Here is a 24182-nt window from a genome sequence, read left to right on the forward strand (position 1 = left end):
CTTCCCATACTTCTTTCTCCTTGTTATGATTTAGATTGGATATGGCCCCAAAAGGCTCCTTGTGTTGAAAGCCTGGTTGCTGGTGGGCTTTTGGGAAGTGATTGAATCATGGGGGTTCTAACTTCTTTAGTGGATGAAATCACAATATGATGTTATTATTGGGAGGTGGTGAAAACAGGAGTACACCTAACTGAAGCGAGTGGATCATGAGAGTGTGGTCTTGGGGACTATGTCTGGTCCCTAGTCCTTTCTTCTCTGGCTCTTTCCCTTTCTTGCTTCTTCCTGGCTGCCAAGAGGTAAGCAGCTTTGCTCCTCCATACCCTTCCCTATGATGTTCTTCCTCACCTCACGTCTACAGCAATGGAACCAGCTGACCTCGGACTGAAACCTCTGAAACTGTGAGCCAAAATAAAATCTTTCTTCCTTTGTTATTTTCCGGTATTCTGTCACAGCAACAGAATGCTAACACAAACTCCCTTCTTTTATGGTAACTCATCACATTGTCCACCATCCTTTGCTGTCATGTGACTAAGTTCTGGCCAGTGGAATGTAAGCAAGAGTGATATGTGCACCTTTCATGTCTCTTCTCCAAAGGAATGGGCATGCCCTCTCTTTCCCCTTTATCTTTCTTTATTACTGGCTGGAAATAGACATGGGGATGAGCCATCTTGGACTAAGCAGAAGGGGAAATCCCTTAGCTACAGCCCCAATTAGGAGTCTAGGTCCCTGACAAATTCATGGAGGAGTACCTTTATGTGACACTATGGGGCCCAAAGTCAGGCCATGAGGAACCTTGTATGTGTAAGCATCCTTACATATGGGTAAGGTGCCTTTGGGGCCTAATGGTCAGATACTGAAACATCTTCACATGAAACAGGACTTTAGGTGAGAGATAAACTTCCATTTTGCCTAATCCCATGGTTATTTTATTGTTTGTTTTTTTTTTGGCACTGGGGATCAAACTCAGGACCTTGCACTTCCGAGGCAGGCACCAGAACCACTGAGCTAAATCCCTGGCCTCCCATGGTTATTTTAAATCTATGTTTTAGCAGCTTAATTTATAGCCTAACAAATGCAAGCACCAGGAAAGGCTTCAATATAGGTGATGTTTGTGCTGAGTTTTAAAGACTGAGTAGGAGTTTGCTAGGTAAACCAAGAGGGAAGGGTTTTCAAGACTTAAAGGTCAGCATGCATAAAGATACAAAAGTTTGGGGACTGGGTGAAGGATGCCAAGCAATGAAGATGGAAAGGGAGGCCAGGCCCAATACCGGAAGATCCTGTCCTGCTCTCTCAAAGGTTTGGATTTTACCCCGTAGCCAAGAAGCTATTGCATGGGAGGTGTGGAGGATGGAAGACTCCAATATCACAACTCATATACAAAATAACTAGGGATAACCAATCTGGTTTACAGAAGAAGGAACAGAAATTTCAGAAAGGCTGGAGGACCTTTCCAAGTTAGAGATTGAGGTGGGCTAACTATACCACTATAATATTTTCCCACTATAGTCTGTGGGCTAACTGCATCAGCCTCCCCTGGGTTACCTGCCAAAAGTGCCAACTCCCGGTCCCATTCCGGAATCCCCGAGTCAGAATCTTTGCAGATGAGTTCTAGGAATTTGCATTTTCGTGATTAAAAAATACAGTGAATGTTTAATTTTAAAATGTATTATAATAAAAGACACATTGCCTTAATCCTGCTCAAAATCCTTTCCTCGTTTCAAACACACTTATCCTTTCTTTTTTTAGAAAGGGGTACATAATGATTATAATTATTGTGGGGAGTTGGTACATGTACATAATAATCTTAATTCTTTCTCTTCCATTTTTTTTCATCCCCCGCCTCTCTCTTCTCTCCCTGTTCCTTCCAACTCTTGGCTCCCTTCCCATTTGTAAAAGCGTTAAAAATGGAAGGAATTTGCATTTTGAAACAAGGAATTCAGGGAGCTTGGTAGTTGAAAACCACTGAGTTTTACCAGACTGCTTAAAAAATACATATCTGAGCGTTTATAAACAAGACCATGCGTGGGTGGCAGCGGTTTTGAAAAGGGACCGAAGCAGGTGTCGCGACACGGGAGGGCGCGAGCCAAGCACCCGGCCCAATCTTGCAGGAGCTTCCGGTTCTGCGCCCTCCCGGCGTCCGGTTGCCCTGGAGACACGGCGTTGGCGCCACTCACGGCTGGCGACGGAGGCTGCCGCGGTCCAGGCGCGAAGGCTGCACCGCCAGGCAGGCGAGGCCCCACGGAGCGCCCCCCTCCGGCGAACCCGAGTGGACAAGGCCCGAGGCCGCGTGTTCCCTGGGAAAACCTGTACTTGAGCCAAACAGTCTTCGCGGGGCACCGCGGGGCACCGCCGCCCGCCGCCCGGGCTCCCGAGAGCCCCTGACCAACACCAGCCTCGGTGCCCCAAGTGCTGCGGCCACCCCGGGAAACATCCGCCCTCAGGGTAAGGGCGGGATCGCGGGAGCCCGAGACAGCGACACCGGTTCGGGTCCCGGCGACTGGGGGCCCCAAAGAGCCACGGCGAAAGTCGCTGTGTGGGGAGGGGGTCGTCTCCAGCGCGCCTCCACCTCCGGAAGTTTCCCTCAGGGACCTCGGTGTGGGGAGCGGGCGCAGACCAGGAAATGCCACCTCTTGGTCTCCACAACCACCGAGAGAGGTGCTGCAGCAACGCTCACTTACCGACGTCTTTTTCTCTTCGCAGAGAAGATGCTTAAAATACGAGCAAAACCCTTCCGGTACCATCTGAATTGTAACCGAAGCTTTTTGAGTTGGGACAGTCAAGGGCGCAAACATGGTGAACTCCATCAGCGAACTGGAGTTTTCTAACGACAAAAGTACCGAGGAGCTCTCCCAGGTCGCGCTCCTGCAGTTGTCAGATGACGCCGCAATCCGAGAAAAAAGTTCAGCTGGTGTCCCGGAAAAAACTGGCTACCCGGACCCCGTGTACGTGATGGCAGCGAACGTTTTTCAGGGTATTCGAAAGGAAAAGTCGCCAGAGAAAGTCATAATAAAGTACGGGAATGAACCCCTGCGGTCCTCGGCGCAGTCTGAGGATGAAACCTTCAGGCGTTTGTCCTATGAGCTGGCCTTCAGTGCCCTGAAATGTGAGTAGTACCTGCCTCAACGATCGACCTTAAAGGGTAACCTGAGAGTGTGGGCTGCAGCCCCCTGCCGCCCGCATCCCACACAGCGTTTTGTTTCTCTCCAATCGCAGTCGCTAGTTAATGGCAGCCTGCAGAGAATTCGCGGAGTTCAGTGAAACTAGCAGTTTTTACCGCGTGTTCCCCCCACCCCGTTCCTACCAGTGTTTTGTCCTTAGGTATTTGTACTGCAGTCATCAAAATGAACAAGAAACAATTTGATAAGCAGAGAGAACAGGATCCAGTGTGAGTGTGTGTGTGTGTGTGTGTCTGTGTGTGAGATTGGGGAGTGAATCTAGGGCCATGGAGCATGCTGAGCTACATCCTCAGTCCTTTTTTCGTTGTTGAGACAGGATCTCCTCATTAAGTCACTAAATTGTCCAGGCTTGGCTCAAACTTGGGATCCTCCTGCCTCAGCCTCCAGGAGTGGTGAGATTACAGGTGTTTCCCTTTCCTTATGTATTTGTTTCCATTCCCTGATTTTACACCTTGTATTTTGGTTCATGAGCTTTAACAAATAGAAATCCATTAAGGGAATGAGAAGAGAGGAACAGAGACAAAATACAAAGAAAGGATGCAAATATTCGAAAAATGAATATCAAAATTAAGCCAACCCCAGTGAAGATCATCCCACTCTTAACCCACAGCTTTGATTTGGGGAGCCAAACATGAGTAGAATTTCCCCTTCTGATTTGTCTTCTGGGTTTCAGACTCAGTGTTTGCAGTTCCCTCAGTAGTGTTTAATCTGTCAACTAGCGTGTGGAGCTGGCTTCAGGGAGTGACCAGCTGTGGTGACTATGAGGAGAGCTGTCAGAGGGCCTGGAGCAGTTTTTTTTTTGGTACCGGGGATCGAACTCTGGTCCTTGCGCTTGCGCAGCAGGCAGCGAAACCACTGAGCTAAATTCCCGGCCCTTCACAGCAGTTTTGACTTTGAACTTTAGACTAGTTTGTAAGCAGACTGAATGCATCCTGTGAGGATTACAGAAAGGCTGAATGATGAGCTTGTGGCTCCCCAAAGAGACGCTGGAGGGGTCAGCACTTCCCTGCATGCTTAGTAGGTGATGCCCGTCTTTGCACGTAGGAGGCTGGGAAAACATTGTGAGGTGATAGAACGGCCCATTCATTATTTTAAAATCATTTATTTTAGGAGTCTGCAGAGATGATGCAGCTCAACTCTGCAGTCTGGAATTTGTCTTCATAAGGAAAAATTTGAACTTCCTTTTGTCATCTCTGTGTTTTCTTCTCCTGTTGATTTTTTGCTCTTTAAAGTCTGTCTTAACTGTTTTCTGCCTCCAGTTTTATCTTTCAGATTCTGTTTCCTTTCTCACCCTCCCCTTCCCACCAACCAAAGTGTTGCCCTTTACACAACAAGTCACATTGCAGCGGTGAAATGCAGCCCGGGCAGCTGTGTCGGTTAATTGGTATTTAATGTTAACGCTAGAATTCTATAATAGCAGTTTCCCTAATAGAATATTGAATTTTATCTTTAGAAATCAATAGTGAGGCCAGGCATGATGACAGATACCTATAATCCCAGTTCCTCAGGTGGCTGAGGCAGAAGGATTGTGAATTCAAGGCCAGCGTAAGCAATTTAGTGAGACCCTGTCTCAAACTTTTTTTTTCAAACATTTTTTTAAAAGGCTGAGATGTAGCTATGTGCTAGAATGCTTGCCTACAATTCACAGGGACCCGAGTTCAAATCCCAGTGCTGGGGGTGGGGGGAAGAAAAGGAAGAAGGAAGGGAGGGAGAGATGGAGAAAGAAAGAAAATAATAAAGACCTGAATTAGTGTATATAAAATTAATGCATTAACTAGATGGTTGCATTATAGAGCTGTTTTGAGTAGACTATCTTTTTCTTCCTCTCAATTCTGTTTTCTATTTTATGAAAGGGTCTTGTGACTATCTGATCTTAATGATTCAGAAAATCCTATTCAGATAAATAATTATCATAGTCTTCACAAACCTGCCTTTCTTTGCAACATTCTTTTTGTTTGTTTGTTTGTTTGTTTTGGTACCGGGGATTGAACTTGGGACCTTGGGTTTGTGAGGCAGGCAGCGGCACCACTGAGCTAAATCCCTGTCCCCAACATTCTTTTTTATTAATTCAAACTTATAAGATAATGTTGGTTGTTTACTGGTTTAAAATATTCTTATACTATATTCATTTAAATTATCACCTCAGTAATTTTGGAATATCCAGAGAGAATAAAATAAGAATTCTGGGGGCTGGTGAAATAGCTCAGTGGTAGAGCACATTCTTAGCACTTGCCAGGCCTTGGCCTCTGTCCCTCTAGCACCACAAAATCAAAATCAAAATAATCAGAAGCCCAATGTAGTGAATTTTCCAACATAATTAAGAACCTGATTTTTTAAAATATTGGAGGCTTTTGTGCATTTTGCTTTTATCTCTGTATTATCAATGTTCTGGCAGTCCTTTCACTTGTGAGATTTTGTAAATCCACACTTGGATTATACACTTTAGGCTCAGCGAGTCAGGTTTTAGAAAGGAAAATTCCAGATTTCTTCCCTAAGGCCTTAACGAGTTATTATTGTACAAATAAAAGAATGCTTGGGTAATGGTCCTTTTTGTTTGTTTGTGAATAGGAAGTTAGAACACACTATCATATTTTTTTGGAGAAAGTAGGAGAAGGAAAAAAATAACAAAATTTCTTAAGTATACAAAAGTTAAGTATGTCCTTTTGGTTCTGTTTTATACTTTTCAGTTTTATTGTTTGTTTCTTTATTGGTGTCCATTGTGTATAAGCTCTTTTAAGCAGGGTCTACATTTATCTGATTAACTTTTTAAAGTTTTAAAAGGCTCAATATAACGTTCTTTGAAATGAAGATTGCCACTAGTCCTGCATTACCAAATAATTCCACGATCAATTTTCTGCTAAACAAGATTACTAATGAAGAAACACTTATTCCTGTTAAGTTTGACTTTTGTCAAAGAAGTGGAGTACTATGAGGTAGTTTATTTTTCAAAGAATCTTTGTGTGTTTCAAGGAATACTAAATATTTAAAAAGAAAAACTGGCAAAAATTATTTCTTGAGAAATGATTGAGCAAATAAAGAAAAGCAAAGAAAGATCCCTGAAGTTGCTGATCTTTTTCCTGGCTTAATTGTGTCTCCAGCTTCCCTAAGTATATATAGTACTTGGTAAACTCTCAGTCCCTGATCTCTGTCATTAACTGGTCATTTTGAAATCATATAACTTGTCTGTAAAAAACCTAGTAAATGCTTAACATTTACTGGTTACTTGGGACTTAGTAATTTTAGTCAAGGGATCTCAGGCTCACCCCCAGATTCAACAATTCCCTAAAAGGACTCTCAGAACTGTGTGAAACTTTTGTATTCAAGGAGCCGTATAGACACTGCTTAATTGTCTTGCTAAAGATATGTGTCAGCAGGAATGAAGTTTTACCAAACAGGGAATCTCACCCTGCTTTCTGTCTAGAATTTTTCTTGAAGTCAGTCTCATAGGCAAAGCGTGCCCATGGGGCTACCTTTGGTTACTCAGTCTCTAGCTTTTGCCCAAGTCAGGTTGTTTCTGCATGGCCCAAGGCCCCAGGCAAACAAAAACATTTTATCAGGCAAGATATTTCAAAAGCTTAGAGTTAACTCCAAGGAGCTGATGAAGGGCCAAACCTTTCTGTAGAATATGCAGAGTTTGGCCACCCTAGCCTGCTGAGTTAATTACAGACTGCATGATGATTCATTAGGGAAATGAACCTGATCAATAACTTCTTGTGCGCTGGTTGTCACCTAAGAGGTTAAAACAATTCACTTCAGTGACAATAGTAGTCCCTTATATTTGTGTAGCTCTTTATAATCCACAGAGTACTTTATTTCATTTGATATACAAGTCCTCTGAGATGAAAGATTCTCATTTTGCAGATAAAAAATATTGGAAGATTGGGAGAAGCTTAAGAGGATAGTAAATAGTGTACCTAAAGAAGCCAGCAGTGAGGCTGAAGAAAAGAAAATATCATCTGGCTGAAAGGTGGTCAAGTAACAACCTCCATCCATAATTCTGTTTTTTTTTTTTTTTTATGGTCCTACATTTTAAAATTTTCTCTGCATAATGATTGATGGCAACTTCTTTTCTCTATTATTACCCCTGCCCTCTTTTGGAGGCAGGGCCTCACTATGTAGTTCAGGCTGGCCTTGAACTCACTAGGTAGCCCAGGCTTGCATCAAGCTCACAGAGATCCTCCTGGCTCAGCCCACTGAGTGCTAGGATTACAGGCATGCACCACCACGCCTGGCACCTATTACATACTTCTGTCAAATATTTTTTCAAAAGTGTTAGTGGCTAGTCCTATTAATTTTGCCAAGAAGGCTGTTAAATAATTTTTCCAAGTTTCCCTCCACATCCTCCCACAAAACATCATGTATCTATATTTATAATTATAGGTGGGCCTTGGCATTCATGAAGTGAAGGCTCTAGAAGTCCTTTCTATGAAGGGATTATGAAAACATAATAAAGAGGGAGAGGGAGAACTTAGGGGAGAGTCAAGAGAAGAAACATCTTCCATCTTCTTTCTAGAATGGGAAGAATGACCAGATGAACTGTGAATGTTTGGGCCAGTTAGTGACATTTCTCCTTTGCATCTGAGTTTGGAACCAATTGAAAGAGATAATGGCTTTAGATCTCCAGTTAAGGGGGCTTACAAATTCTTTACTCCTGAACTAGAGATTCCCATTTAATCCAGGGTGAGCTGGGTCTCACAGACCTCTCCACCCCTGGAGTGCGTGTATATTTCCTGTGGACAAGCTGGCAGGGAGAAAGGGAGGGGGACAAATGCCCAGTTTCTTCTTCCAAATTCACTGATCGAATAAGCCCAGTTTTGCTTTCATAGGGAGTGGCGAGCAAAGGGTAGGAAGAGAGTTCACAAGGAATGGAGGTTGAATTCCATGTAGCAAACTGAAAGAATTCCCTGTAGCTTTAATTATTGGAAGGAGAGGGATAACTGGAATTATTGGGCTGAATTCTAGGATAGACAAGGTTTGCAACCTTTAAATCCTACAACCTAAATCAGACATTATTTGGCTAATTGGCTTTGTTAGAAGAACGTGAGGAAAGGCAGCAAAATATTGGGAAGAGAATGCACTTGGGTGCCACTCCTTAACATTGATATTGCTATGTGAGGATGTTATGTGAATTGTAAATATACAGAGATAATGCATTCTTTAGAATATCAGAGACACTAGTTTTGACAAGAGCCCTAGAAAACAAATGCAATGTTGGCAAAATCATGTTCTGCTTTCTGGCCCTCCATTCTGCCTCTGCTGTCCTGTCGGTGTCCAGCACCCTGTGCTCACAGCTCCATGGCCTCTGCAGTCTGTCCCGTTAGAAGCCGTTCATCCTGTGGCTGCATTTTCTGGGATTTATGATGGGAAACAATGAAGTTGGCAGGAATCTGTTTGCAAGTTGGAGGGGTGTGAAACTCTGGAGTTCATTCCACTACGAATGAAATGGGAATATTACCTTGTGCAAACATAGAGAGTGATTCTTAAAAGATTCCCTAAGAAAATTGAAATCGGTGTTACCAAATTAATCTTCTTTCTAGATTTCTCATCTCTCAAACAAAGATTAAAATTGAATGTGTATATTTCATGTAATAGGTTTTCTATGAATGCTGAATAAACTTAAGGCAGGCCTTGCTTTCTGTTTGACTGATTAAAGCATCTGCTCTGTGATGCATATCTAGTTAAGTACTTGTGTCAAAAGAGAACACTCAGAACCCTGTGGAGGTTTTCAAATATGTGCACTTGTTTCTACCTCGTACTTGTGATAAGGCATTTATTCTCCCTGCCTGGACTGTGGTTCCTACTAGATCTTTATGTGGCAACTCCTTGTCATTTAAATCTGAAATTAAATGTCATCTCAGTATCTTCATTAGTGAGTTCTACCAAATATTTAAGTTACAAATAATGCCATTCAAATTATAGACCAACATCCCTCATAAACATAGAACAAAATCCCGAAATAAAATCTTACCAATCCAATCCAGCAGTACTTAAAGTGGATAAGAAAAGAATGTTATTTAACATTATTAATTAGGTCCTCTTTAATGTTTTTGAAAGGCTATAAGTTAAAGATCAGAATTCCTTTATTCTTTGATTATTCATAGTCTTTGACTATGATTCTACATGGAATCATGGAATCATATGGCCCAGGATTCATAAAATTTATAAATATTTCATCATGTCCTTTTAATTTGTCTTTATCAAAATCAAGAATTGAGGTTTATTTTAGATAAGAAAATAAATTTATTTACTGACATTATTTAAAGTGTGTTTTGATTCCAAAGTTTTCATTTTCAGCTTTGGTATTTTTAGTAACAGGCATTTCCCTTATCTTACAGATCAAGATATTTTGGAAACTATATTAACAGACAGCTATATATTCCCAAGCACCACAATAGTAAGTAGACAACTTTTAGAATTAGCATGTCTCATTATTATTATTATTATTGTTTTGTTTTTTTGATACAGGGTCTCACTTTGTAATTCAGGCTGGCTCTGAACCCACTATGTAGGCCTGACTGGCTTCCAACTCTCAATAATCCTCCTGCCTCAGCCACCCGAGTGTTGGGATTATAGGCATGTGCCATCATATCTGGCTATCATGATTATTTTTAAAGAAAGAATTAAACAGCTTTCATGTTTAAATAGTAACTAGTTTGCTTAATGTTGAGACTTCTTCAAAATACAAACTGACAAACTGTTTCCTACTTCTAATACTTCTCACACTGACCTTTGTTCTTTCATTTTGATGAACATATCAAAATTTTCTTTTTTGAAAGGCTTATTTTTTTTTACTGGATTCCCTATATATATATATTTTAGCAGATTGACATAGTGCTTTATTTAAGCTGTCTGTACAAAGGAAAATATTGTGCATCCCTATCATATATGTGTAAAAATACTAAGGAGGTACAGTGTACAAAAACAGTTTCTTGTAGTTATTTCACATCCTTGTGGGTCATATGCTTAAGGAAAGAAACAGTTTTAGTATGACCAACAATAATAGTAATAGTTTCTTGGGTTCATAGTTGCTTCTGCTTAAAATCCTTAACCAGGTGACCGAACCTTTTGCAGATCTAATGCAAGAGCTAGCAAGGTCAAGAAATGTCACAAACTATAAAACTATGGGGAGGTAATTCAATTACCAATTTAGAGGTTTTCTTTTTATTTAAATAAATACTTTACATTTCATGCTTGCCTGTAATGCACTACCAGGAGCAAGATAAGGAAGTTCTACTGTAGACAGTACAAACAGTAGCAGCAAGTGTGCACTGAGGTGTAGTATAAAGACCCTGAAGTTAGTAAGGGAGGCTCTTACTTTTGTACTCTAGAAGAAGCAAGTGGCCCTGCAAGAACAGTCAGCTTTGAGAAGGCAGAAATCAGGTGTGGGAAATGGAAAACATTCTGGAATAATGCTATGTAATTAGTATAGAAATCAAAGCTATGAGCAACCCTTGCTAACAATCTAAGCAGAAGTGGCTGATTTCCTCCAAGATGGCTGCCTTGTGATGATGAGTCAGTCTTCATGACAGTACAAGCTGGAGTCTGCAAACTTGGAACTGTATTTGGATAGGATGATTCCTGGTTTTCAGCTGTTCTACCTGCCAGAATCCTAAACTACAGCTATGGGCAACTCAGGGAAGTTTCACAATTTCCCTTTGCACACCTTTCTGTGCTCTTAAGCCTTCATGCCAGATGACAGAGATCTGGGAGTGAGAGGGAGGGATTTTCGAAATTGAAACCAAGAACACACTTTCAGTGACACTGACAGTCTCAGAGGGGATGACTGGGCCCTGCGAATGGCTGGGGACTGAGGGCCAGCTGTGAGGAGGGGCCAGCCCCGAGCACTGTCCGCGCCCATCATTAATCTTTACAAAGTATCCTTGGGCAAGGTCATGGAAATCACTTTAAGATTCCCCTCGCCCCATATTTTGAAGACCTTTCCTATTTTCAGATTAACCAGACTGGGTAAAAATTGTCATAATCCTCCTGGTTATGAAAAGTAATGGAATATAAAATATTGCTATTAGGTATTGTTTGTATACTTTTCCTTGTATGTGTTTTTCCTTGGTAGCCAGATCATTTGAGCAGTCTTATTATTGTGATGCTGTATGATTTCCAAGATAGAAAATTTCAAACTCGTGTCCTTTCTGAAAATGAAGAGTTCATATCAGAAGTTCAAGAAGTGGAGAACCTTCTTAACAGGTAATGATAGAAGAGAAAAGGAGTTTTTATATGAAATCAATACTAGTGTTGTCATTGGTAAAATTGTGTACAATATAATGTGTAGATAAGTGTTAAAAATTTATGGAGAGGGCCGGGGATTTAGCTCAGTGATTCCGCCGCCTGCCTTGCAAGCCCAAGGTCCCGAGTTCGATCCCTGGTATCCCCCCAAAAAATTACAGAAAAATTTATGGAGAAAATATATAAAAGTTTATAAGTTTATTGAGCTCCTTGAACAGAAACAGTATTCTATTCAAAATCAAATTGCAGGGCGGGTGTTATGATGCATGCCTGTAATCCTAGCACTCAGGAGGCTGAGGCACCAGGATTGCTGAGAGTTTGAGGCTAGCTTGGCCTACATAGTGAACTCAAGGCCAGCCTGAACTACATAGTGAGATCCTGTCTCAACCCTGCCCCCCAGAAACCCCCAAAACAAAGTCAAATTGCTTTGAAAGCTTGAATTGCAAGACCCAATGTATAAGCATGTGGGGAATCATTAAAAATCCCTCATAATTTTTAGCACACACATAAATTAGACTTCATTAGAAACAGTTATTATTTGTTTTTTAAGCTTTATTTGTAGCTTTAAAAAAATCTAACATACTATATGAGAAAACCTCAACAGCAGATAATTCACTATTTTGCCAAATTGAAAAAAAATCTAGTTCAGAACATGGTGGCATGTTTTAAATTTGTTTTCTTTTTATCCTATATCAATAGAAGCCTACTATGAGGATAAAAAGTGCCTTCCTTAAAGGTTAGCTAGGAGAACTAATTCAACTAATGCATGTAAAATGTCCAGCTTAAAACCAGACCCATAAACAGTCAATAAATCATAAGTGAAAATGGTTAATAAATCATGAGTGTTATTATTTGCTGTGGTTTGAACATGTCCCCGGAATTCATGTGTTGGAAACTTGGTCCTCAGTGTGATGGGATTGGGAGGCGGGGCCTAATGGGAGGTGTTTAGGTCATGAGGGCTTTGCCTCTGTAATGATTGACACCATCATTAAAAGGGTTTTTGGGAACTGGGGTGTGGCTTAGTGGTAGAATACCTGCCTAGTAGCACCCCCTAAAAAGTGGGATGCTTTCTTGAGCATTTGCCCTTCTGCCTTCCACTATGTCATAATTTGGCAAGATGTCAGCTCCTTGGTCTTGGGCTTCCAGAACTGTGAGAAAATAAGTTTCTGTTCTTTATAAATTACTCAATCTCTAAATGTCTATTATGGCAACACAGACTAACACACTGTTGGTTATAGCTTTTGTTATTATGTTGTTGAACTTTAATAGAATGCACACACAGCAACAATGAAGATTACAGGAAAATTTTTATCTATTGAATAGTCTGACATAGTCATCTGTAGGATATCTGGTTTTATATTTTTATGGGTAATTTGAGCCATTTCATTTAAATTATTGAAAGCTGAGAATAGAGGACCCAGGTGATAGAGTAATCCTAACAGCTTTATTGAACACTTAGTATGTCTCCATCACTCTTCTAAGAAGCTCTTTATATAACAACTTTATGAGTTAGTTACTGTTAACAACCTGTAATTTTACACTGGGAAACTGAGCAGCAGGCAGATTAAAGGAGCCTACCTGAAGCCACAGAGCTAGAAATGGGAGTAGCCAGAAATCAAGCTCAGGCAGTCTAACCCCAGAGTCCATGCTTTAACCATTTAGATGCCACCACTCTTTCCACTTATAATTGTGAGGCATGGCTGAGGGACTCTGGAAGATTAAGGATATGGCTTAGGCATAGCTCCTGTCAATAATAGCCACTGGGATGGAGAAGAACAAAAGCAACTCGATAATGTGTATTTTCTGTATTGGATAAGTAGGGATCCAGCCCCTGCTTACTGTTTGGATTATGGGGAACCACCTCACTGGCCATACCCATATTGGGCAACCTGCCTCCCAGGATGGCCATACTGGATGGATGCAGAAAACTGGATGGAGCAATATGCCGTGGGACAGGTTGTGGGTTTCAGTCTTCCTGAGCATCTCTCAGGTTCTGTTTTACATGGCCCACACTTAGGACTTAACTTAGTCTCAGAGGGGCTGAGGAGAGCTGAGGTTAGGTAGAGTTAGCCAGGAAAGCCACAGGCTCTAACCAAGTGAGAAAGACCAGACTATGGTTTCATCTGCAGTACACTTGGGCTAAGGATGCTAATGAGGCAGATAGGAACAGGTCAAGCAAAGTGTATGGCTTTGGAAGACTAAGGAGCAGGAGTTGTTACTGTTTAAGTATTCCTGACACCCCAGAGTTTTCCCTTTTTCCTTAATAAACACTACACTGCTGGTCTTAACACAGATCTGGTTATATTGTTGTCAGTGCAATACTACTAGACCCATAGAGGTTAATATAATGTAGATCATACTCCAAAACTAATCAATCACATTATACTTAACTATGAAACTCAATTCATAAGATGGTATAGGAGAAATGCCTGTAGTTAGTGATTGAATTTCAGAAAACAGTAGCACACAGATAAAGCCATAGTATTTTATTCAGGAGTCTTAGTTTTCAACTAACAGAGGCCATCTTCAGTTAGTCTGAGCCAAAGTGGAAAGTGTTCTTAGGGAGATACTAACATAACTCAAGGACTCAGGAAGAGAATGAAATCAGGAACTGGAAAGATGTTAGGATTTTATTTTCCCTTCTATCTTTTTAATCTCTGCTTTCCTCTTAGTATCTACCTCATTCTCTTTTTCTCTGGACATCTGCCTTCTCTGGCCCATGTGGGAAAAGCCCCCTGCTCCCCCTAGTACCTGAGCTGATAGCTGATAGTTGTGCACTAGTTTCTTTCTTAGACTGACTTCTTACCTCCGCGTCCCAATTCTACATTCCCATGAGAGCAATTTTGATTGCCTCCATGTGGGCTAGGGCATTCTCTCAGACTGGTCCCCCAAAGCCTCTGCAAACAAGACATCTGGGAGCCACCCCTGTGGATCTTCCTGGGCTAGAGGGTGGTCACTGTTGTTCCCAGGGAGACAGCACAGCAAGCTCAGAGTATGCCTTAGTGTGTGTCTCCCCAGAGGATAAAGGCTAAGTTTAAGAGCCATGGAAGGAGTAGTTAGGAGGAAATTGAGTGATTTCCTCCTGATAAATATTGTTGTCCTTCCCACGGATTCTTCCCTTTTCTCACACTTCTAACCCAACTTGTATCTTTTGTTTCATTTATTTATGGCTCTCGCAATCAAGTCAAAATGGCGCTGTTACCATTTTTGACATATGCAAGATCTTCAGGAACCCAGTTCCTTGTATCAAATGAAGATGCCTTTTAAATACCATGTGGCTGGCTAAAAAAGACCACAGCCTCTTCTTTTCCAGTCCCTATGGGTTCCCATCAGCCCAGGGTCTGCTTCTGCTAAATAATTTGTTGAACTTGTAAAAGCAAAGAAAAAATAGAGAGGCAGCCAGGGCAGGGTGGTGCGGAAGACTGAGTGAGTCCATCCTCACAGACCATCCAGAAACTTTTGAGCCTGAAGTCTTGTGTCGTTGAGGCACCACCGTGTGCTTAGATGGCAGCCTTGTCCCCTTTCCACCCCTGCACTGCACCCTACTGTAGTTAATGCATCGAGTCCTATGACTCCAGATCAAGACGCATGCTAATCTGTCCAGTTCTCTCCTTTTCACACTCCTGTCCAGCGCCACCATAGTCTGTCACTTGTACTGCAGGGATAGCATCCTCATTGGTTTCCAAGCCTGTAACCCTTGCTTCCCACAATGCACTCCTCATGGCAGGAGGAGTGGTATTTTAAATGTGTAATTATTTGGTATAATGTGTAATTACTGGGTTGGACTTGTTCTCTTTAGAAACCTGGATAAAACACATGAGGTAAAGGTTTTAGATGTTAGACAAGAAACAGCATAGGAACTTGATACCTGAGAGGACAAAAACAAAAGTGTTGAGCTCTAGAATCATCTTGGCTTTATGCCTAGAGGCACTTTCCATGCTGCAATTCAGGAAGTGGAAAATGGCAATCAAGGGAAGTAAGAAAACAGATCAGCATTTCAGCATTTCAGTTGAGCATTTACAACTGAAATGGTCAGTTGTAATTTGCTTCCTTATTCTATTAGGTGGAAAGGTAATTTGCATTGAGTGATTTATGAATGTTAGACCAATCATGCAGCTAAATCACATCTGCTAGACATGTTGTTTTGCTTATCATTTTCAATTGTCACATTGCCCATAGTGACCTGGAGTTTCTCAGCCAAAATGGCACTTAAAAAACTTGTTGAAGAGGTTTTTCTTTTAATCTCTCATGTTTGCTCCAGTTCTTTGCTAGTTTCACTTACCTACCTAGCAAAGAGTCTGAAACTGATGTCTGTATGGTATCTGATTTTACATTTTTCAAGCAGAGAATTACCTTTGACGTTAATATTCAATTTATGCTCAAAGAGAAAAATTTCTGATGTGTTAGGCTTTAATAATGGTAGTGGTAAAGAAAAAATTTCTGACAATTCTAAAGCCTAAAAGGAGTAAAACCTATTTCATTAAAAAATAAACTATGGGAGTTGGGTATAGTGGTGCATACCTATAATCCCAGCACTCTGGGAGGCTGAGGCAGGAGGATGACAAGTTCAATCACAGCCTGGGCAACTTAGTGATTTAGTCATACCCTGTCTCTATACATACATACATACAAACGAGGGCTAGGGATGTAGCTCTGTGTGAAGGCCTTGGGTTCAATCCTCAGTACTGCAGGAAACAAATAAGCAGAAAAAGGGCTGGGGCATGTCTTGGGTAGAACCCTTGCCCCTTGCCTAGCATATGTGAGGACTTGGCTTGGATCCCTGGCTCCACACACATAGCTAAAGCTAACTAACTAAATAAATGAGGGAAAGTGCTATATTAGGATTTTTTTTTTTTTTTGCAACTGATAGATTGAAAATGAAATAATTGAACATGAGGATTCGGGCAGGGCAGTGACATAGCTCTGTGTCTGCTAACTAGAACCCCGCTCCCCATGTAGCATCAAGACTCTTGTTAGCTGTAGTCTGTGCTACAGAACTTCCCTATGATGGGAAACTTGGCTACCAACACTTAGGTTTTCCAGTACTGAGCACTAGAAACACTGGCTTGTCTTTCTGTTCTACATCAGAAACATTACTGCTCCAGTGTGCACTCATGGCCATTAGTGGTGGCCAGAGACAGTCAGTTAGGGACCCCTTGTAAGAAAATGATATGAATGGAGGCGTGGAGGGACATTTTTTTGAAAAATTTTGAAAAAAATTTTTTTTTCCTAGTACATGGTTTCAGTACATGCAGTTTATAATCATCTTGGGGAGTGGGTACATAACACAGCTTGATTCTTTTTTTAAAGTCCTCTTCCCTCTTGCCTCCCTCCTTCCTCCTCTAAATCCTCTTTCCCCATTTTCTTTCTTGTTAATATTATGAATCTTATCTCATATTTATGACATATAATGTTTACATTCATTTAGGGCAGTGGTGGTGAACCGATGGCATGTGTATTTGTTTTTCTTTTAAGACAAAAGATGTTAATGTATGAGTTGTTTTTTCTAAACTAAAACCTCAGCATTCAGGTTGAATTGCAGTGTTGGCACTTTGCAATAAGTAAGTGGTTTTTGGTTGCAGTTTGGACACTGATCTCTAAAAGGTTCGCCATCACTGATTTAGGTTATTGGGTTCCTGTATGCAGCATATCTTTATTCTACTTATTTCCCTTTAGAAGAAGGGAGTTTCTATTCCCAGAATGGACAGAGTACTTAGAGGTCAAACCAGTAGGTTGCTACAATAAGGAAGAGCAGTGAGAGTAACTTTTGGGGGCATTGTTTATAGATTTATAGATGGTACTGTGACAGACTACAGTATGTAGAGTTGGATAGTACCTACGTATAGTATAGTTTCACTTGCAGCCCACAGTGCTGTTAGTTCAGTGAGTTGATTGATAACTTCTTTACTCTCTACCTTCTATTTCCTGCAGAAAACATTCCAACATCCTATGCATGGTGTATACATTAATTTTGATCTGAGTGCTCCACCCTCTCACCACTCCGCTTAGAAAACATGCTTTGCTGTGTAACACCTCCGATTCTCTGTAGTGTTCTGCCCTCCGTGGGTCTTCTCTCTATGTCTGGAAAACTCATGCTGTCTCTACCTCTTCTCTCCTCTTGTGATCCAGAAAATTCTTGCTCCTCCTTCAGTAGTAAACTCAAGCCTCCCACTTCGAGGTCCCTTTGGGCTGATTCTGATGCACCTTTTTCTGTACATCCACTCTCTTCTTTATCTGTGTGACTGTAGCACTTGTGCTGTCATTATTTGTTTTGTGTGTAGATTTCCCACCAAATTAGAAATTACTTAAGGGTAAAAATTCTTCTTTAATCTTTATAGTTCCAGGTCTGACCACAGTACTTAGTTAATAGCAGAAAAAAAATAAACATATTAATTATAATATTTTCTTGACTAGCCTGACCTTAAGTAAATTTCCATAAGCATCTTTGTAATAGCGCTGTAAATTAGGTACTAATTCCTAGAGTTTAGAAGAGTACAATAACTTGCCTGAAGTCACATAGCTGGTAACTGGTGGAAGTAGAATTTGAACCTGAGTCATTTAATTGTAGTCTAAGTTATTGGAGGAATATACGTCATACATATATATGTGAGAGAGAGACCTGGCAGCTTTTGGACTGACGTACCATAGCTATGTGGGGGATTGTGGTGGGAAATAGATTTATGGATGGTACTGGTGAAATTGAGGCAGGAAGAGTTGGTTAAGTTAAATTATTAATATCCTAGTATATCATGATAAGGAATTTAGATTCTGTTCTGTGGTTCATGGATTTCATCTAAGATTTAAGCTTAAGAATTACACAATTATAATTTAACATTTAGAGAGAAAGCTCTGACTGTGTGTGTAATGGAGCTGTTAGTAAAAGATAATTGTTATATGAGCTGGGCATGGTGGCACATGTCTATAATCCCAACACTTAGGAGGTTGAGGCGGGAGTATCAATGTGAGTTCAAGGCCAGCTTGGGCTACATAGTGAGTTCAAGGCCAGTCTGAACTACAAAGTGACCCTGCCTCCAAAAAAAAAGATAATTGTGGTACCACATAAATTCAGTAATTCAGTCAATAGAATTTATTATGGTAAATTTGAACCACATAGGAATTTAGAAAACCTGTTTTATCAAAAAGTCTCTGTAATCCAACATCTCACAATGTATTTTCAGGACAGTATCTCACCACTTTAAATTCATTCTTTGGTGTGAATTAATGTACTATGTCATTGCTCTAACATTTAAACTAGAAACAAACAAATCTAATTTTATTATAGTCCGAAGAGGCTTAACGTATGCTAACTATTCCCTCTTTTTCCCAAGTGCTCCTATATTCTTTTTCTCTCTCTCATATCTCCTCATATATTCTGACATAAACACTTTTATGGGTAAGAAGTTCTTAGTCTATTGAGGGAGATTATCAGCATGAGAAGAAAGCAGTATTTAATAGTTGGTGCTAAGAACAGAACTGAGCCACATTGCTCCCCCTGTCCAGCTCCCAACCTTCTTTGGAACAGTTTCGCTGTCCTGCCCTCCCCAGTCAGTTCCCAGGGGATGTCCACTCCTTTCTGTTCCACACAGTGGGTGTGATTCAAGTGGTACCCAGATCCCTGGGGCAGGCATCTCTTCCTCATTTCCAGCTTACACTGGAGGTTTATTTCAGTTAAATTCCTCCTGTGAAGATACTGTAAATGTGGGTCAGGATCAAGTGCTGTGTTCTCATTTATTAGAAGTGTATTATGCTTTGCTGGTAGTATGAGCCAGTTAGTTTTCTTTGCTGCTATTTGGAACTTTGAGACATGGGCTGTTTGGAACTGGACTGGGCTTGATACAGACTCGTGAAATATCAGCACTACCATTCTATAATGCTTGCTTGCTGTGTGCTCAGCACTGCTAAGTGTCTTGCATGCAGGATTCCTAATAAATACGTTAGTAGCAGGGTAATTTGCCCACCTTTACAGATGAGGAAGAAGCTGAGAAAGGAGACTGAGTAACATTCCTGAGGTCACACAACTAGTAAGTGATAAAACCTGGATTTAACTTCAGGTTTGTCAGACTCTAATACTTGTCTTTCAATTAGCAATTGATATAAATATTTGAGGCATGTACAACTATACAGGGACAGCAAAAAACAGAAGAAAGGTGTGAAGATCATTTGGATTTCTATTTTCAGATATGACAGTTTTTTGACTTCAAAATGTAAAATGGAACTGTAGACAAATTTATTAAAATTCATCAAAAATGGATTTTCTATCTCTAGTTTTAAGACAAAATTGGCCGCAGCATTGGCAAGATGTCGAATCAAACATGATGCCCTTTCAATTTATCATATTCTGCCGGAAACAGTTAGAAAACAGGAACTGAGAGCCTCTACCCTGCCACTTTATGCTTGGATAAATACTTGTAAGATAAGGTGAGAGTTTAATCAGATTTTTAAAATAATTCATACTCCATATTTCAAGTCTCCATCTTTTAAAATGACATCATAAGAAAGATTATCTTTTTTTTTTTTTTTTTAGACAGGGTCTTGCTATGTAGTTCAGACTGGCCTTAAATTCACTATGTAGACCAGGTCTGTCTCCAACTCTCTGTGATTCTCCTGCCTCAGCCTCCTGAGTGCTGGCATGTGCTACCACACCTGGCTAGAAATATTATTTTTTTAAGGGTAGGCGACACACTAGGGGAATAATTATGGAGTTACAATTTAATTCCAGATCTTATCACCAAATTACCAAAGGTAATTGCATAATTATGTTAACTTCTCTGTTTATATTTTAACTTCTTATTGGCTAAAATTATGAGTTCCATTAGATGTAACATATTCAGTATTATTTTGGTGCAGGAAAAAGGTGTTAATGTGGAATACGTTTTAAATGTATTATATTTGTAATTACACTCTAATATTGTATATTTACAGCCCTGAAGAAGTTTATATTAATTTGAGGAAAAAAGGCTATAATGAAGTCAAATCTGTATTGCATATTGATGATAAAGTCTTTGCTGTGGACCAACATTGCTATGATGTCTTAATTTTTCCATCTCATCTGAAAAAAGATCTTATAAATATAGATCTTTTCAAAGATTATAAACTTATCTTTCAGGTAAACTACTATTTATTTTCACTGTAATTTTCAGCAATTCTACTTATTCAAAGAATCCCTTTGAACACTGTTTATATTTTTAATGTTTAATGTATTATTGTGGAGGTTATAAGGGCCAGTTGTCCCCGTGAATAAATTGATACCTCTTCAATCAGTGCTCCTTTTATATCTCGGCATCTTAGTATCACATGAAGTTGTAAACAACATATTCTTGGGCTGGGGATTTAGCTCAGTGGTTCCGCTGCCTGCCTCATAAGCGCAAGGTCCCAAGTTCGATTCCCAGTACCAAAAAAAAAAAAAAAAGAACATATTCTCCTCTCCAGACTCCTAGATGGTGGAGTTGTTTGCAGCTGAAAGGCTTTTTTATTTTCTCCTAAGGGAAGATTCAAGGGCAGCTACAATGAGACCTTTTCTTTTTTTCACTTCCAGGGAAGATACTTGTGCCATTTCACATAAGAAAAGGCAGTGCTTAATACTTCTCAGACTCTCTTTAATATAGTCTTACAGATTTGATTTGGAAGAGGTATATAATGGGGATCAGTAGGAAAAGAATGAGAGGAATAATGTGGTTTCAATAGAATGGAAAGTAGATGGTCCAAATTATTAGGTTAAATTCATTTTTATATCCTTAGATTCTAGTTCTGGCCTGAGATTCACTAAAGTTTATTCCTTCCTCACATCCACGTTCTTGGGCAGAATGTCTTACCTTATCAAGTACTGAGATCAACAGTAGGCTTATCTTCTTTTTATAATCTTTTCAAATATCATAATTTTAATCTTTCTGAGGGGTTAAATGCAATGAGGAAGAAAAATGCAAGAGCAGATGAATGTTTTTTTTTTTGTTTCTTTGAATGGCTTTTCTTGAAGGAATAAGAATGGGAGCTAAGACATTATTAATCTGTTAATCATATTTTAGTAATTTGTGTAGAACAAAATCTTTGTTATAAATATATTTAGCAGTTTTCTTTGTTAACTTTTTTTTTTTTTTTGGTACTGGGGGATCGAACTCAGGTCCTTGCACTTGTGAGGCAGGCGGCGGAACCTAAATCCCTGGCAGGAAATTAACTCAGTAATTTTTTTTTTTTTAGCGGTACCAGGGATGGAACTCAGGACCTTGCAGGACCTTACAATTGTGAGACAGGCAGCGGTACCACTGAGCTAAATCCCTGGCCTTTGTGAACTTTCTATTTTTTGGTACTGGGGATTGAACTCAGGTCCTTGCGTTTGCGAGGCAGGTGGTGGAACCACTAAGCTAAATCCCCGGCCCTGTTAACTTTTATTTAGACATATATTGAGATGTTTTAAACTAAAATAGGTTAAGTATCTCCTCAAGATCTCTACTAAGTACTTTCTTTTATCTAAAGCAAAAAGAAGTCAATTTATGTTTCTAGTCAGACCCTCTGAAATTCTAATCATACTGTTTTCTTGTAGGACAAATCTCGAAGTCTTGCTGTCCATTCTGTAAAGGCTTTATTAAATATCGATGATGATATCTTAATGGTCAATACAGGTTCATGGTACACGGTTGCCCATATGTCCATCTTAACAAGTAACAATACTTCAAAAATATTTGTATGTGGAATACAGTCACAAGCCAAGGATCCTGACTTGAACCTTTTCAAAAAAATGGGATGTAAAAGTATGTACAAAGAGATATTTGTTTGGTGATTATTGTTCTACAGGACTTAAGAAATTTAAAAATGTTTGAATTTATAATGTTTTGGGGATGTAAAATCTCTATGCTATATTCTTAGAATCCTCACTATATCAGGCTGTTCTTATTTAATGTTGGTTTAACAGCTGTAGGTTAATTAGCATGTTGGTACTTTCGAATCATCTTTAATATTTAGCTATGACATAATTTGAGGCTCAAACATGTGGTTGAAGACAAGTATCTTCATTTAATAAATAAGAATACACTCACATAAGGAGTTGATTAACAAAGATAATATCCAGACTAGAAACCAAGTCTTTTAGGCTTCTTGATTTTAAAAATGAGTATCCACTGGATCATGCAACCTAAAGACCACATTTTATTTATACACTCAGTGGGGCCCAAAGATTAAGCAAAACTTTTGACAGAGTCATAGGACCAAGGAGACAAAAAGTTGAATTCAGGAATTGACCAGTAGAAGTAGCCTGATAAATACTCAAGATTTCGCTTTTTTTTGGGGGGGGGGGTAGCGGGGATCGAACTCAGGTCCTTGTGCTTGCACAGCAGGTGGCAAAACCACTGAGCTAAATCCCCAGCCCTAAGATTTCACTTGAAGTGTAGAAGTAAACTCTGGGTGGTGATCAGTCCTCCAAAAAATTGGAGCCCAAATTGTAGTCATCTTATTCCTAATTATATTGAGATGATTTGGGACTGCTAGTGCCCTAACTAGGCCCACTTTTTGTCTGCAAGAAGCAAAAGCTAATTTTCTCTAAAAGCAAATAACACTTCAAGTTTCCAATTATCTTCTAAATTTTTCCAAATCCAGTGTTTAGCACTCAGTTAAAAAAAAATGGACAAATATTAAACTGAGACCACACTTAATCTTAGCCAGAAAGTGGTAGGTATGATTCAAGTAAAGACAAGACACTATGTAGAATCAGACCCACAGAGACTCCAGATACTGGACATATCCAATTTGGACTTTAAAATAACTATAATGTGCTAAATGCCACACTTTTACATTTCAGTGCAGAACTGGAAACTGTAATAAAAAAAAGAGCTAAAAGAAAATTCTAGAACTGAAAAAACAATATGTGAAATTAAGAAGTAAGTAGGACTTTAGTATAGCTTAGTAATAGAATGTGAAAGTACAAGGCCACGGGTTTAATCACCAGCATCAAACAAAAAGAGAAAAGAAAGAAATGGATGGATTTAACAGTAAATTAACAAGGCTAAAAGAAACAATAAGTAGACTGATGACTGGAAAAAAATATCCAGACCAAAACATGGGTAGACAAAAGAATGAATACCTTGGAAGAGGTCACAAGACACACTCAAGACTGAGTGATCCAGTGATCTCATGTGTTCCAATTGGAATCTCAAGAGAGGAAAGAGTTTCTTAGGGAATGGGAAGGGAATGATATTTGAATTTCAGGCTGGGAATTTTCCAACATAGATAAAAGACTCTAAGCCACAGGTTTAAGAAGACTTGAGAACTCTAGTAAGAATAATTGTATGGGGGCCGGTTATTTAGCTCTGGTTCCACCGCCTGCCTTGAAAGCGCAAGGTCCCGAGTTCGATCCCTGGAAAAAAAAAAGAAAGAAAAGAATAAATGTATGGGAAACATACTATGGTGTGAAGTTTTGACCCCCCCATTCATATGTTAGAATCTTAACCCCCAAGGTGATTGTATCAGGATTGGGGTTTGGGGAGGTGATTTGGTGATAAGTTCAGAGCCTTTGTGAATGAGGTTAGTGCCCTCATGAACAAGACCCAGACAGTTTAACTAGCCCCTGTCCACCATGTGAGGCCACAGCAAGAAGGGGCCAGTTATGAGAAAGTGGGCCCTCAGACACTGAGTTCCTAGTACCTTGATCTTAGCCTTCACAGCCTCCAGACCTGTGAGAAGCAAATTTCTGTTATTTATAAGCTATTCATTCTATGATATTTTGTATCCTCAATAGAGAAACATAATATCCTAGGCATATGGTAGCATAATTGCTGA

At 39.9% G+C, this 24182-nt stretch overlaps 1 protein-coding gene and 1 long non-coding RNA gene across 6 annotated transcripts in view; one reads left to right on the forward strand and one right to left on the reverse strand.

Moving 5' to 3' along the window:
• LOC147825118 (uncharacterized) overlaps positions 1-2844 on the reverse strand; it is a 45844-nt gene extending 43000 nt beyond the window's left edge. Inside the window, exon 1 of the long non-coding RNA XR_015441408.1 lies at positions 2679-2844. This is a non-coding gene — a long non-coding RNA (uncharacterized LOC147825118). The remainder of the gene's footprint in view (positions 1-2678) is intronic.
• Positions 2451-24182, forward strand: part of Nsun7 (NOP2/Sun RNA methyltransferase family member 7) — a 41901-nt gene continuing 20169 nt past the window's right edge. For 2 of the 5 annotated variants that reach the window (XM_021262421.2, XM_021262422.2), the window contains exons 1-6: positions 2791-3103; positions 9512-9570; positions 11248-11378; positions 19683-19835; positions 20340-20523; positions 21955-22162. In XM_021262421.2, the coding sequence (XP_021118080.2) occupies positions 2791-3103; positions 9512-9570; positions 11248-11378; positions 19683-19835; positions 20340-20523; positions 21955-22162 (1048 nt within the window). Of the gene's footprint in view, positions 3104-9511; positions 9571-11247; positions 11379-19682; positions 19836-20339; positions 20524-21954; positions 22163-24182 lie in introns of all 5 variants that reach the window. The other 3 variants (XM_004849816.4, XM_087187856.1, XM_004849814.4) reach the window with 2 other exon arrangements.

The sequence above is a fragment of the Heterocephalus glaber genome, unplaced genomic scaffold (assembly GCF_053883595.1).
Source record: "Heterocephalus glaber isolate CG9 unplaced genomic scaffold, H.glaber_assembly_v1.0 deba00001509, whole genome shotgun sequence".
Classification (NCBI taxonomy): Eukaryota; Metazoa; Chordata; class Mammalia; order Rodentia; family Bathyergidae; genus Heterocephalus; species Heterocephalus glaber.